The sequence below is a fragment of the Orcinus orca genome, chromosome 1 (assembly GCF_937001465.1).
Source record: "Orcinus orca chromosome 1, mOrcOrc1.1, whole genome shotgun sequence".
NCBI classification, from domain to species: Eukaryota; Metazoa; Chordata; class Mammalia; order Artiodactyla; family Delphinidae; genus Orcinus; species Orcinus orca.
In genome coordinates, this window is record NC_064559.1 from 160,178,996 (window position 1) to 160,194,311 (window position 15,316).

The following is a 15,316-nucleotide window of genomic DNA, read 5'->3' on the forward strand; positions in this document are numbered from 1 at the left end:
TGATTTCTCAATTCATCAGCAAGTCCTATGGCCTATACCTCCAAAATAAATCCTGAATCCAATAACTAGTTTCCATTTCACTGTTACCATCATTGTCTAAGCCACTGGCATCTCTCACCAAGCCTACTGCAATGCCCTTCTCACTGCCCTTCCTGCTTCCCCTCTAGACTTCCCCAAATCCATTCTCCACTAAGCAGCCAGGATGGTCTATTAAAGGTGAAAATAAGGTCCTGTCACTTCCTTACTCAAAATCTTCCCATGACTTCTCACTGTTATTGAAATAAAATCCAAATTCCTATCCTTCCATGATCTGGCCCCTGCTAACTTCTGATTTTATTTCCTACCACTCTTCCTCCTGGTCATGAACTTTTGGCCACACTGACTTCCCCAAGTGAACTCACTGTGCCTGGACCTGCACATGACTGCCTGCTTTTTATTATTCAGGTCTCAGTTCCATGTCATCACTTTACAAAGAACATCCCTGACCACGTTTTGCAAAATAACAACCACCCCTCAGTCTAAAATCATCCTTCATCTCATTACTCGATTTCCTTTTTCTCATAGCACTTATTACTATACAAAATATCTCCTCCCTTCCTCCCTCCCTCCCACCGTCCCTCCCACCCTTCCTTCCTTCCTTCCTTCCTTCTTTCCTTCCTTCCTTCTTTCCTTCCTTCCTACCTTCCCACCCACCCTCCCTCCCTCTCCTTCCCTCTACCTCTCTCTCTCATTACTTACGTATCTGTTTTTTACATAATTATTACTTTCTCTTCCTTCTAAAATATAAGCTTCATGAGAGACTTTCAGCACTATGCCTGGCACATAATAGATGTTCAGTAAAAATTTTTAGAATAAATGAACCTTGTAATGAGAGCAAGAAAGGGATTATTAATTCCTATTTTAATGATAAATATTAGGTCACTTGCCCAAAGTGAAAGTATTGTCCAGTGTTTACCCATGAGCTCTCCAAAGGTCAGGACCATGTTTTATACATTTTTGTATAAATGTATACACAGTCTCTGGCATATAGTCCCTGGGAATAGGACAGAGTAGTGGTTAGTGAGTTTGAGTCCTGACTCTGCCATTTACTGTGTGACCCTGGGCAGGATATTTAACCTCTTTGAGGCATGATTTCCTCATGTGTGAAGTAGAAATAAAAATAGTACATACTTCATAGGATTATGAAGATCAACTCAATTAATACAGGCAAAGCTGTTAGCTTGGTGTTTGACACATATTGAGGGCTACACACTCTCTGCATTTCTTCTTTTACTTTGTCTCCTTTCTCTCTTTGTAAGCATTGAATTAATTTTGAGCTAAATCATTAAACTTTCTACACTTTTCAGACTGTTTCAAATGAGTCATCTTACTTGTTTTCAGTTTCTCTAATCCCAAGCACGGCTTTTTTCTTGACTTCAGACACAAATGTGAGTGGCATTTGCTCCATGCAAAATAGCAATGCCGACCCCACTGAAAAGGTGCTCCCCCTCCTGGCTTTCTGTGAGCTTCATGGTTGAGAGGTGCAGCCCAGATGAAGAGGGAAGGAACTGCCAAGGCTGGATAAGGTTTTGCCTTCAATTGTGAGCAGAAATGTTTCAGGCCTTAGGCGGTTTCCAGGGAGTCCAGCTTCGTGCTGGATCTTCAGACTCCTTCTTATTCTGTCAAAGTGGAGAGAATGCTTCTTTCCCTCCTCTCCTTTTATCCTCTTTCCTCTTTCTTTTCTCTCTTTACCCAGTCACTGCCATCTTCCCTCTTCTGCTTCCCCCATCTAGGTCAATACAATACCTCAACCCCAAATCTGTCTGCCTTTGAGTCTATTTACCAAGCCTCCTGCCAGAGATGCAGCAACGAGAAGCAGGGTTGCAGAGCATCAGATGGGAGTCAGGCAGTTCTGTGTGCAAATTCCTGGTTTTGCTGCTTAGTCGCTCTGTGACCTTGGGCAAGTTCTTTAACTTCTTGGTGCCTCTATTTCCTTATTAGTAAAATAAGAATAATAGCTACCTCACGGTGTAGTGTGCTTGTGAAGATTTAAGAGGTAATCTGTGCATATTAATAAGCACTTAGTAGGTGTCTAAGATATATTAGTTTTATCTCCCATCCCTATGCCCCAACCAAATGGACAGATATTAATTTCAAATCAGTTTCAAATCAGATTTGAAGGGTTTTTGGTTGTCTATTCATTTTTTAATGTAAAGTTGATTATTTTATTGCTAATTTGAAAACAAATGACTTTATATTGGAAAAAAAACACCCCTTACTTACTGCAAAAGTAAGAGTCAGCCTAATGTTCACAGCAACTTTCTTCATAATAGCCAAAGACTAGAAGTAATCAAAATGTTCTTCAATAGGTGGATGGATAAACTGTTGTTATAGTGTAGCCAGACAATGGAACACAGTGGAAATCAGCAATTAAAAGGAATGAACTATAAAAAAAAAAGGAATGAACTATAAATGCACACGGTAAGATGGGTGAATCTCAAAAACATTATGTTGAGTGAACGAAGACACACACACAAAAGGGTACATACTGTATGATTCTATTTATATGAAATGTTAGAGAAGACAAATATAATCTGTAATGATAGAAGCAGATGAGTGGCTGTCCGGAGCCAGAGGTGGGAGTGGGGATTGACCGGCACAAAGAAACGTTTTTGGATGATGGAACCTCATCCAAAATGGATTTTGGAGGTGGTTATGAGTGTATTACTTGTCAAAACTCATGGATATGTAAAATTAAAGTGGTTACATTTTACCTTAAGTCAACTCTACCTCAATAAAACTGATTTAGAGAAATAAGAATCAAGAGAAACCAACAATTTGGCTAACTCACACTTCATAAGTACCTGGTAACAGTGATTTTACCTTTCACATCTATCATCTAAGGAAAAAGGAAAAACAAATCCTTTGTTGTACAGATATTCTAGTAAGAGGTATTAGCCACTCCTTGGAATGAGGAGTTTTGGGTGTAGAGTGTTATGCTTTCATGGTTTGGGAAGAACATCTGTTGTCTCCCATCAGCTTTGTTCTTTTGTTCCCAGAGGTTATGGGGTGTGTTGTATTACTTTATAAAGCCTTCTCAAGTTCTGCCCATCTTCTTTCGCTCCCCCCCAACTTTGCCCCTTTCCTTTTCTTCCTTTCTTTGTATTTCTTTGCCTGCCAAGTTCTGTGAGGTTCTGAATCACAGAAAAACAGATCACCTCACATTAGTCTGAAAAGCCAGGTTCAAACAGGAAAAATAAGCAGGAAAATTTCAGGCAGTTGTCTCGAGATAATCCAAGACAAAGTTCTGCTTTTTGCCTTGTTCTCATAATAATCTGGGTTTCTTTGCCTGAATAATTAAAGCTAGTTCTTCATTACTCTCCTCATCTGTGCCAGTGGAGAAACATGGTGAGTTCATGGGTTTTGGAATTTGTAGATCAGAAAAAATGCTTACAAAATATAGAAACACTTTGGAATTACTTGTGGTAAACATATTTTTAAAAGAAATTATAAAGAAAATTCTCATTGTAAAAGGCCCAGAAATAATCATGTTAACTCTTTGGTGAGTATCTCTAGTTTATTTTCTATATTTTTGTTTCTTATATTTTAACATAAATACATCATGCTTTGCAACTTGCCTTTTTCAGTTTCTAATATGCTTAGAAATTGTTCATATCTGTACATAGATGAAGTTGAACCATGTGAAATTGCTATTTCTGTAGATCTAAACAGGAAGGAATTGGCAGTTTCATATAGTTAACCTAATACATCTACTCCAGTATTTTAATGTCTACATAGTATTGCATTGTATGGTTGTATCATAATTTTAAAAAATCATTCGCCTATTGATGGACATTTAGGTTGTCTCCATTTTATTTTCCTAATACAAACAGAACTGTAATGAATGTGCACTCACAAGTATAAATGTATATATATACACATGTATCTTTGTGTGTATATATATATGTTTGCAAATAAATGTATATGTCTTTGTGTGTATATATATATGTATCTTTGCAAATAAATGTATGTATGCATACATACATAAATATCTTTGCATTTATATGTATATCTTTGTATGTGTGTACACACACATAATCTTTTTACATATGTATCAGTATTTCTATAGAATAGCTTGAATAGATTCCTAGATGTATAGCTGTGGTCAAGGGTTTACACATTTCACATTTTGATCATTGTTTCCAAAGTGTCCTCTAAAATGACTTGTAACAATTTATACCCCCCCAGAATGTCCTTTTCCCCTACAGTCTCAATAATCTGATGGGTGAATTGGTTTTTGAAGCATTCTGAAATCAGTTACTATTTTTTAATATTTTTATTGGAGTATAATTGCTTTACAATATTGTGTTAGTTTCTGCTGTATAACAAAGTGTATCAGCTATATGTATACATATATCCCCATATCCCCTCCCTCTTGCATATCCCTCCCACCCTCCCTAACCCACCCCTCTAGGTGGTCACAAAGCACTGAGCTGATCTCCCTGTGCTATGCAGCTGATTCCCATTAGCTATCTATTTTACATTTGGGAGTGTATATATGTTAATGCTACTCTCTCACTTTGTCCCAGCTTACCTTTTCCCCTCCCCTTGTCCTCAAGTCCATTCTCTATGTGTGCGTCCCTATTCCTGTCCTGCCCCTAGTTTCATCAGAACCTTTTTTTTTTTTAAGATTCCATATATATGTGTTAGCATACGGTATTTGTTTTTCTCTTTCTGACTTACTTCACTCTGTATGACAGACTCTCGGTCCGTCCACCTCACTGCAAATAATTCAATTTCATTTCTTTTTATGGCTGAGTAATATTCCATTGTTTATATATGCCATATCTTTATTCATTTATCTGTCAGTGAACACTTAGGTTGCTTCCATGTCCTGGTTATTGTAAATAGTGCTGCGATGAACATTGTGGTACATGACTCTTTTTGAATTATGGTTTTCTCAGGGTATATGCCCAGTAGTGGGATTGCTGGGTCATATGGTAGTTCTATTTGTAGTTTTTTAAGGAACCTCCATACTGTTCTCCATAGTGGCTGTATCAATTTACATTACCACCAACAGAGCAAGAGGGTTCCCTTTTCTCCACACCCTCTCCAGCATTTATTGTTTGTAGATTTTTTGATGATGGCCATTCTGACTGGTGTGAGGTGATACCTCATTGTAGTTCCGATTTGCATTTCTCTAATGATTAGTGATGTTGAGCATTCTTTCGTGTGTTTGTTGGCAATCTGTATATCTTCTTTGGAGAAATGTCTATTTAGGTCTTCTGCCCATTTTTGCATTGGGTTGTTTGTTTTTTTGATACTGAGCTGCTTGTATATTTTGGAGACTAATCCTTTGTCAGTTGCTTCGTTTGCAAATATTTTCTCCCATTCTGAGGGTTGTCTTTTCGTCTTGTTTCTGGTTTCCTTTGCTGTGCAAAAGCTTTGAAGTTTCATTAGGTCCCATTTGTTTATTTTTGTTTTTATTTCCATTTCTTTAGGAGGTGGGTCAAAAAAGATCTTGCTGGGGCTTCCCTGGTAGCGCAGTGATTGGGGGTCTGTCTGCCGATGCAGGGGACACGGGTTTGTGCCCCAGTCTGGGAGGATCCCACATGCCGTGGAGCGGCTGGGCCCGTGAGCCATGGCCGCTGAGCCTGCGCATCCGGAGCCTGTGCTCCGCAATGGGAGAGGCTGCAGCAGTGAGAGGCCCGCGTACTGCCAAAAAAAGAAAAAAAAAATCTTGCTGTGATTTATGTCATAGAGTGTTCTTCCTATGTTTTCCTCTAAGAGTTTTATAGTGTCTGGCCTTACATTTAGGCCTTTAATCCATTTTGAGTTTATTTTTATGTATGGTGTAAGGGAGTGTTCTAGTTTCATTCTTTTACATGCAGCTGTCCAGTTTTCCCAGCACCACTTATGGAAGGGGCTGTCTTTTCTCCATTGTATATTCTTGCCTCCTTTATCAAAGATAAGGTGACCATATGTGCGTAGGTTTATCTCTGGGCCTTCTATCCTGTTCCATTGATTTATATTTCTGTTTTTGTGCCAGTACAATGCTGTCTCGATTACTGTAGCTTTGTAGTATAGTCTGAAGTCAGGAAGCCTGATTCCTCCAGCTCTGTTTTTCTTTCTCAAGATTGCCTTGGCTATTCGGGATCTTTTGAGTTTCCATACAAATTGTGAAATTTTTTGTTCTAGTTCTGTGTAAAATGCCATTGGTAGTTTGATAGGGATTGCATTGTATCTGTAAATTGCCTTGGGTATTATAGTCATTTTCACAATGTTGATTCTTCCAATCCAAGAACATGGTATATCTCTCCATCTGTTTGTATCACCTTTAATTTCTTTCATCATTGTCTTATAGTTTTCTGCATACAAGTCTTTTTTCTCCTAGGTAGATTTTTTTTTTTTTTTTTTTTGCAGTACGCGGGCCTCTCACTGTTGTGGCCTCTCCCGTTGCGGAGCACAGGCTCCGGACGCGCAGGCTCAGCGGCCATGGCTCACGGGCCCAGCCGCTCCGCGGCATGCGGGATCCTCCCGGAACGGGGCACGAACCCGTGTCCCCTGCATCGGCAGGCGGACTCTCAACCACTGCGCCACCAGGGAAGCCCTCCTAGGTAGATTTATTCCTAGGTATTTTATTCTTTTTTTTGCAATGGTAAATGGGAGTGTTTTCTTAATTTCTCTTTCACATTTTTCATCATTAGTGTATAGGAATGCAGGAGATTTCTGTGTGTTAATTTTGTATCCTGAAACTTTACCAAGTTCAGTGATTAGCTCTAGATGTTTTCTGGTAGCACCTTTAGGATTCTCTAAGTATAGTATCATGTCATCTGCAAATAGTGACAGCTTTACTTCTTTTCTGATTTGAATTCCTTTTATTTCTTTTTCTTGTCTGACTGCTGTGGCTAAAACTTCCAAAACTATATTGAATATAGTGGTGAGAGTGGACTACGTTGTTTTGTTCCTGGTTTAAGAGGAAATATTTTCAGTTTTTCACCATTGAGAATGATGTGTGCTGTGGCTTTGTCATATATGGCCTTTATTATGTTGAGGTAATTTCCCTCTATGCCTACTTTCTTGAGGGTTTTTATCATAAATGGGTGTTGAGTTTTGTCAAAAGCTTTTTCTGCATCTATTGAGATGATCATATGTTTTTTCTCTTTCAATTTGTTAATATGGTGTATCACATTGTTTGATATGCATATATTGAAGAATCTTGCATTCCTGGGATAAACCCCTCTTTATCATGGTGTATGATTCTTTTAATGTGCTGTTGGATTCTGTTTGCTAGTATTTTGTTGAGGACTTTTGCATCTATGTTCATCAGTGATATTGGCCTCTAGTTTTCTTTTTTTGTGACATCCTTGTCTGGTTTTGGTATCAGGGTGATGGTTGAAATTAGTTATTTTATTCAGTAAAAGATGTAAGAAAGACCTACCTTGTGCCCAGCTCTGTGCTAAACCTTAGAAGTAAATATGTGCATAATTAATATGGTCACTGCCCTCACAGTGTGTGTGTGCTGACTGGTGAAACGACTAATACACACACACACACACACACACACACACACACACACACAGAGTGGCAATGATTTTATTTTCATGATTACCAATCATCTCTAGCAAGATTAACTGAAAATACACCAACTGCCTACGCTGAGGGTCCACTGGAGTCAGAAAGAACAAGTGTCATGCTGGCTCCACCACTTACTATCTGCATGACCTGAGTTTCTTGATTTGTAAAATGTAGATAATAATTGTAGTGCCCTACTATTAATAGTAGTATAATAGTAGGGTGGTTGTGAAGATTAAATGTACAATGCAAAGCACAGCGCCCAGCCCTTAGTAAGGACTCTGCGAATGTTAGCTACTGCCATTTGCCTTCATTTCAAGATCACCAGCTTCATGTGCCTATTGCTATGCCTCTTCTAATGTGGCATTAAGTACGGAATAAAAAATATTTCTTACGTGGTATGTCTAGCCCTGGGGAGACAGGGACTATCGCTTCCCTCATTTTGAACAGTATACTTCTATTAGTACAACCTGGTTGCTAAGGTTTCTACTCTAAGGTTATTTTATTCTAAGAACTTTAAACATTGCCTGCATCCTCAAACAGAGGGATTGCTCATTGCTATTTTGCAAAACCCCAGTTCTTGATGAAAGAAGGGCCATTGCAATTACCAGTATATTTTCGAAGGAAGATGGTAAGGGACAACACTGTAGATATTTTTAACCAAAATAGAATGGTGCAAAGTTAAGCTATGGAGACGTTTACCCATAACAGACAAATTTCCTGCATTTATTATTAATGTTTCAGGAAAATACTGTTTTCTTCCAGATATGTAAATTTTGTGTTCACTGTGGTAGCATAAGTAGGTTGGTGGAAAAATGCCTTGTCCAGTATGCATGACCATGAAAATAGTCCATAAACATGCAGCTTCCTTCTCTAATACATTTATTAAATCTGTACCAATTAATTGCCTGTTCGATGTTCAGGAGGCTGCAGCAACTGCTGCTCAACGGAAACTGTGAGAAAAGATCAGAGAAATGTCAACAGTTGACAATCTAACAAGAGGCCATTGTCACCTCTAGAAACTCATTAAGGGGAAGGACTTGGGTGCATATAAATAGCCTTTGGAAGGAGGCATCTCCATCAGCTGCTGAGGATACCCTGACAATGTGGACAAGTCTGGATAGATAAGTAGCAGCAAGGACATTGCTAAAATGCCGCTCAAAGGCAGTGCTGCAACCATCCAGCACACTCAGACCGAGGTTTTCTGTGTTGGAATTCCATTGACACAATTATTTGTAATCAGGAAGTGGTTCAGAGGCTACCTAGAATAGGCTACCTGTTCTCTCCCCAAGGGTCCTAACCTAATAATGGTCACTGGACTCCTTTGACCATCTGATGAAGTTCTAGTCTCTTTGCCCAGAAAAATAGTCCTTCATATATATTCACCTAGGACTTTGCATATAATCTTTGGGGCTTCATAGATGCCCCAGAAGCTCCATGGGCCCTGGATTAAGAAACCCTGCTCTGTGCTTTTTTTTTTTTTTTTTTGCGCTACGCGGGCCTCTCACTGTTGTGGCCTCTCCCTTTGCGGAGCACAGGCTCCAGACGTGCAGGCTCAGTGACCATGGCTCATGGGCCCAGCCGCTCCGCGGCATGTGGGATCTTCCCAGACTGGGGCACGAACCCGTGTCCCCTGCATCAGCAGGCGGACTCTCAACCACTGCGCCACCAGGGAAGCCCCCTTTTTTTTTTTTTTAATCCTTTACTCCCAGCAGTGAACCGGTAGTTTTTCCTTTTCAGGATGGATGTCTACTGATCTCCCCTACATCCCACAGATTCTAGCCTTCCTTCAAGCCCAGTTCTTGTTCACACCCTAGTGCTCTGAACTCTCAGGGCACTTGGAGTTGGTAACAACTTAGTACCCAATTATGTCTAGGACATCCTGAGTCTATCACTTACATGGCATTTAGATATTCATCCTTTCAATACATATTTAATGAGTGCCTACTATGTGCCAGGCACTGTTCCCAGACAATGATTAAATTGTATTAAAATCAGGATCATATAACACAACTTGCCAACTACCCCACTAGACTGTGTGTCCTCAGCAGCAAGGACCCGATCTCCCACCTTGCCACATCTTTTTCTCTTGCCTTATTCCCACTCATCTGCAAGGGCTCCGTTCAAATGTTCTCTCTCCTGGGCTGGGTTAGGAAATCCTCTTCAGTACTCCTCTGGCACCCTGTGCACACCACTGTTAGAACTCTTGCTGCATTGTTTTGAAATCATCTGTTTCCATGTCCGTTTCTCCCACTGTGCTTTTGTCCAGGGCAGGGTCTTACACTCAGAGCCTGGAAATGGTAAAACTCAAAATATTTGTTGAATATCTAAGCTTTCTCTCACCTCCAGGCCTTCAAACATGCTGTTCCCTCTACCTGAAATATTCTTCCTCCTTTATTGTTTGCAAATTCCTATCAGCTTAAACATCACTTCCTCAGGAAAGCTTTTTTTTTTTTTTGATTCCTAGGTGAAATTATGTCCCCTCACAAAATGCTCCCCCAAAGACTTTGAACATCCATTAATATTGTATTTCACTGTGATTCCTTGTTTAATATTTATATTCATTGTTAGAATATCAGCTTCATCAGGGCAGGGGCCATGGCTATCTTATTTTCCCCTGTATAGCAAAGGACTAAAACATTGTATGGTCCTTTACTATTCAAAGAGTAGTTCAGGGACAAACAGCACTGGCATTCCTTGGGAGCTTGCTGGAGATATAGAATCTCAAGCCTTACCCCAGACCTTTGGAATCAGAATCTCCAGGTGATCTCCATACACATTAAGGCTTGAAAAGCAGTGGTCTACTACAAATACATTCAATAAATACCTGCTGAATGAATGACAAGTGTTGAACTGAACAAAATGGAACCAATTCAGCCTTGGTACCCCTGTAGTCCGGCACAGAGCCTGGCTCAAAGAAGGCACTCAGTAAGTGTCTGAGGAACAAATATTTTCTTCTATTCATCCATATTCACTGTGTTTTCTTCAACTAGCTTGTAAGCCAAACTTTGGGGGCCAGGGTCCTATTTTGGCCTTTTTTTCCTTTTATTTTAAGTTGTAAAACTTTATTGAGAGATGGTTAGCAGTCAAATTTCCAACACAAGGACAGCATGCTTGGCTTCAGTCTGTCTCTGTTTAAATCTGTGGTTGTCCTTCACCAGCTTCTGGCATTTTAACAGGCTCTAGACTTGGTAGAATCTCCTTCTTGACATCAGGACCACCTCCAGGCTCATCCACAGTCTTCAAGAGAACCAGTTTCTACTGATCAGCTTCCATATCAGCCCTTTGAGCTACAGATGCTCCTTCATCTTCAATGTCATAAGCAGGTATAATATCCTGACTCTCAGTTTGTGGTTCTTCTAGTTGAGGTTGTTTATCACTGGGCTGCTGAGCAACCAGAGGTCTAACTGGCTGGGAAGACTCTCCATCATTTCTTCTTCCTGCAGATTGGGATCTTGTTCTTACATGCCCACTCATATTTCCCAACTTAACTCCCAGGAGTATTGCTATGAGGATCTATTGGCTGAGTTTCATTCAGCAAGGAAGGATCCAAATGGCAGGAACACGATCTGCCCTGCATAGCTGCTGTTGGTCTTTTTTCTTACCTCTATATCTTCTAAGTCTGCACCATATGCATGGTAAGTACTCAATAAAAACTTGAAGCTAACCTGATACTTCAAGGTTAAGGGATACATCATCCACCAGATTGGATTCAAGGTAGCTGGTTTGAAGGGTGGGGTGTGTGTGAAATGACCAGGGACATTTTCAGTTGTGTGAGACCCTCAAGCCCAGAGAGCTGTGCTTTGAGTCTCATTCCTCATCTCCATATGGAACATCCCATGTAGGGTAACAAAATGGAGAGGCTAGCGCCATTTAGTTCTCTAGAGGCTAGAGAACTTTGCTTTCTGGCTTTCACTCTTTTCTCAGGACACTGTTTGGTTTGAAGAGGCTTAATGATGCTACTTACAAAAGCAAAAACACTGAAACAGATCCTTCTGAGTAGTATGTCTAGTATAATTGCCTCTTCCAGATTTTCTCCAGGGAAAAAACATTTGCTTTTTGGCATTTGGTCTTAGTATTAGGACAACGGCTTTGTGAAAACAGGCATATTGATACATAAGGTTAGGCTTTTTTTTAATGAGGTGAAAATAAAATTTGGATTTAAAAATTATATTATTGCGTCTAGTGAATACTCTTGATGTTTCAGGAGAACATTGCACTGAGTTAAACTCAGCAGATACTTCTTGAGCACCTCTTGAGTTTGGTGGTGCAGATTCAATCTTTGACCTTCAGGAGTTTTGGTCTAGAGAGGAGATTGTGTCTTGAATTTTTTTTTTAATCTATTTATTAGGCTGTCAAATCTAAGAGATTGTGGCAAGAATTTATGTTTGTTTAACACTGTGGGACTTTAGAAAGAAGAACTGGAACTCTGGAACCCTGGAGCCTTTGACCTTTAAATTGTAGATCACAAACTTTCCAAAATAGTTTAAAGATTATCCTGCGATGGAGAGTCACCGTGAAATGAATGGTCATCAAAGGCCATCAAAGTCTCTCTGACTCTTCCCCTGCCTGCTCTGTGAGAGTTTCCACCATCTCAATTCCTTCCAGGTAGACCTGGAAGTTTTCAAGGATGTTCTCATATGTACTCTACCTACTGGTCCTTGGCTACTCGGTCGGTGGTGGCCACCATTTTGGTCGTATCCTTCTCTAACTTCTTGCTGTGCATCTTTTTTCATGACAAAAGCTGGTGCCCTGGACCAACACTCTAGTTGCAGGTCACCAAAAGCCCACATAGCCAGCTAGTATATATGGCCATGCCTCTGTCAGCACCTCCACCAATTCTAATGCTGCCACCCACTCTGTCTACGGATATGGTCCACACCTTTCCCCTCCTTCCCTGCCTGTGGCGAAGAGGCTCTAAAACAAAACCAGAGAACACACCTGGATCCAGTTAGCAATCTGTTCAGGAGCCAAGTAAACAAGGAATTTCTGAGTCACAGCCTTTCTATCCCCCACTTCATGTCTTCTGCTTGCTACCTCAACAGCCAAGAGATGCCTGACATGAGAAGTTCGATCTTTGCTTCAGATGTTCCCATTTTTCCTCTCATTTACCATCCCCCCCGGAGGAACCAACTTACCTCCAAATAAATTAAAGGAATCTATCCTGTAGGTGTGTTTGTAATAAGGCATATGCCTATGCTCCCCATGCCCCCAAAATTAGCCCAGAGAAACACCCCATTTCTCCCTACCGTCAGCTCTGGCTGCCAAGGAGAAGCAGATTTCCTGAGGCTGTTTGTCCTAGACCTTCCCATTCCCAGTGGGGCCTGGGCTGGCTTGTTTTATTGTCTGCCTTAGAAGGGACAGTCTGGGTTGGTCAAGAGGTTAAGAATCCCAACCTTGTACCCAGCACACAAAGCAGTTAGGATCGCAGGCTTTGGTAGCCAGATCCTGGCCCTGCCACTTTTTATCCACTCTGACCATCCCCTTATCTGTAAAATGGGGAGATCCTTGTGACAGAGGGCAGCACTAAGTAAGATTGTATATGTAGTGTTTGGCTTTGAATCACAATAATCACTCAGTTATTGGTTGCTACTAATAAAAACGAAAAGAGCTAAGTGGTTTCCTTTTAATAGCAAGACATGTGATAGTAGTGTTTTAACATGTCTTCCTGCCTCCGGCTTCTTATTCTCTGCAATCCATTTCCATTCAGCTGCTAGATTCATCCCCCCAGAACATTTTGATCACATTATTCCCCCATGTGAAAATGTTAGATGGCTTCCCATTACTTACAACTGAAGTCTGAAGGCCTCCTCTTTGCACTCAAGGCGCTTTGTTCTGGCCCCAACAAAACATTACCTCCTTTTTTCCACTACACCTCTTCACACCTCCTCCACTTCAATTAAAATAACCTCCTTACATACACCCACACCCTGCACACTGTTTGTCCTTTTATCCAGAATCCAGATCTTCTCTCTTCTTTGCACTTGGCTCAAGTGCCACCTCCTCCACCAAGCCTTCCCCAGCCCCTAGGAAACCCCATAACTCTTTATGAGCCTTGGGGCACTTATCCTTTGTCACGACACAAGAATCTGCATAAACTTTGTGCTTCAAATTTATACATACATCTCCCATAGCAGATGATTAATGATGATATCTGCCTGATTCATCTCCATATTCCTGAGCCAAGGTTTCTTAACCTCACTTCTATTGACATTTTGGGCTACATAATTCTTTGTTGTGGCGGAACGTCACGTGCACTGTAAGCTGTTTAGCAGCATCCCTGGTCTCCACTCACTAGATGCCAATAGCATCCCCCCACCCCTGGTTGTGACAACCAGAATTGTCTCCAGACATTGCCAGATGTCCCCTGGAGGGCAAACCCCCCCCCGCCCAGTTGAGAGCCATTGCCTTAGACCAAGCTTGGAGGCCTGAATATGGATGGCTCTGAGTAAATGCTTATGAAAGAAAAGAAGGAGTTTGGCTTAGGTCCTTCTAAATTTAAACAGTAGTGGAACGTACAATTAATGATATGATTTTAGTAATTGGAAATAAAAGTATAGAGTTCCCATGAGAACTAAGAACTAGAGATAGAGATTTGAATGCCACCAGCATGGAATCAGCCAATAGGTATCTATTGTGTAACATAACATTTAGGAGTGTGGAGTCAGGTAGGAGTTGGGTTCCAATACTGGCCTCACCACTGTGTCACTGTAGGTGAGTACCTTAATGTCTATGAGCTTCTGTTCTCTCATTCTGTAAAACGGGCATAATAATTGTCACCCTCATGGGGTTGCTATAAGGATAAATTAGATAATGCACTTAAAGTGGTTAATAGAGAGCCTGGAATGTAGTAAGCACTTAATAATAGCACAAAAAACTATTATTAATACTGTGATTATTATTGTAATAATGATTCATGTCTAATCCTTTTGGAGGTCATGACAGTATTATTTATTTCCATCTTATAGATGGCTTGTGGTTAGAATCTGGATCTTCTGATCTCCAACTTTCACTACATCATCATTTATCTGACACAATGCAAATGGAGTCTCATTTACAGGAAGAATCTTCACTTTTTTTAAATTTGGAAACTGAGTGCTAACTGCCTACAGCAAAAATTCTTTTTCAATTGGTAAATATCATTTTCGTCTATAACTATCATTGGGAAATTCAATAACTGCTTATTAAGCACTTTGGATAAGTAGATGTGCTGGATATTGGATATAAGACACCTGGTTTGCTAAAACACAGCACCTGCCTGTTTGTAGCTTACAAATCTGCAAGCTCAAAGATTCTGTCCTTTAGGCTTTAAAAAAAAATGGATTCATAAGTTTAGCAACCAGTGGGCACCAGCTCCAGGAACACTTGATTTTTGGAGTAAAGCAGCACGAGCGGCTGCCTTGGCCTCTCGCAGAAGCCGAGACAGAAGCTGAGGGACAGGACAACAGGCAGGTGGGGAAGCCAATTTCCGCCTGAGCGAGCCAATCGGCTAAGCGTATCCGTGCAGGTCAATCCACAGTCCGGCAGAATAATTCTCTTGCCTTAGAAAACAAACACCAGAGAGAAGGTCAGGAAAATTTAGCCCCGAACCTGTTCTATCACCAACAAACTGGTTGACCCAGGGAAAAAAACCTCTCCAAGCCTCTGTTTACTCATTTCAAATTCAGGGCATCAGATGAAATGAGTGGTACTTAATTAGTGCTACCCATATTGGAGGTAGAACACTGGAATAGTGTAGATGGTGCAGGATTTTTTTTTTTTT

At 40.6% G+C, this 15,316-nt stretch overlaps 2 protein-coding genes across 2 annotated transcripts in view; one reads left to right on the forward strand and one right to left on the reverse strand.

Annotated features, from left to right (window-relative positions):
• The window catches only part of TM2D1 (TM2 domain containing 1), a 140,508-nt gene that overhangs the window by 75,865 nt on the left and 49,327 nt on the right, over positions 1-15,316 (forward strand). The gene's annotated exons all lie outside the window — the stretch shown is intronic.
• On the reverse strand, positions 10,579-11,031 carry LOC101269341 (putative G antigen family E member 3). The gene is given in 1 exon segment (XM_012537373.3): positions 10,579-11,031. A coding segment is annotated over 1 exon segment (342 nt). The 3' UTR covers positions 10,579-10,689.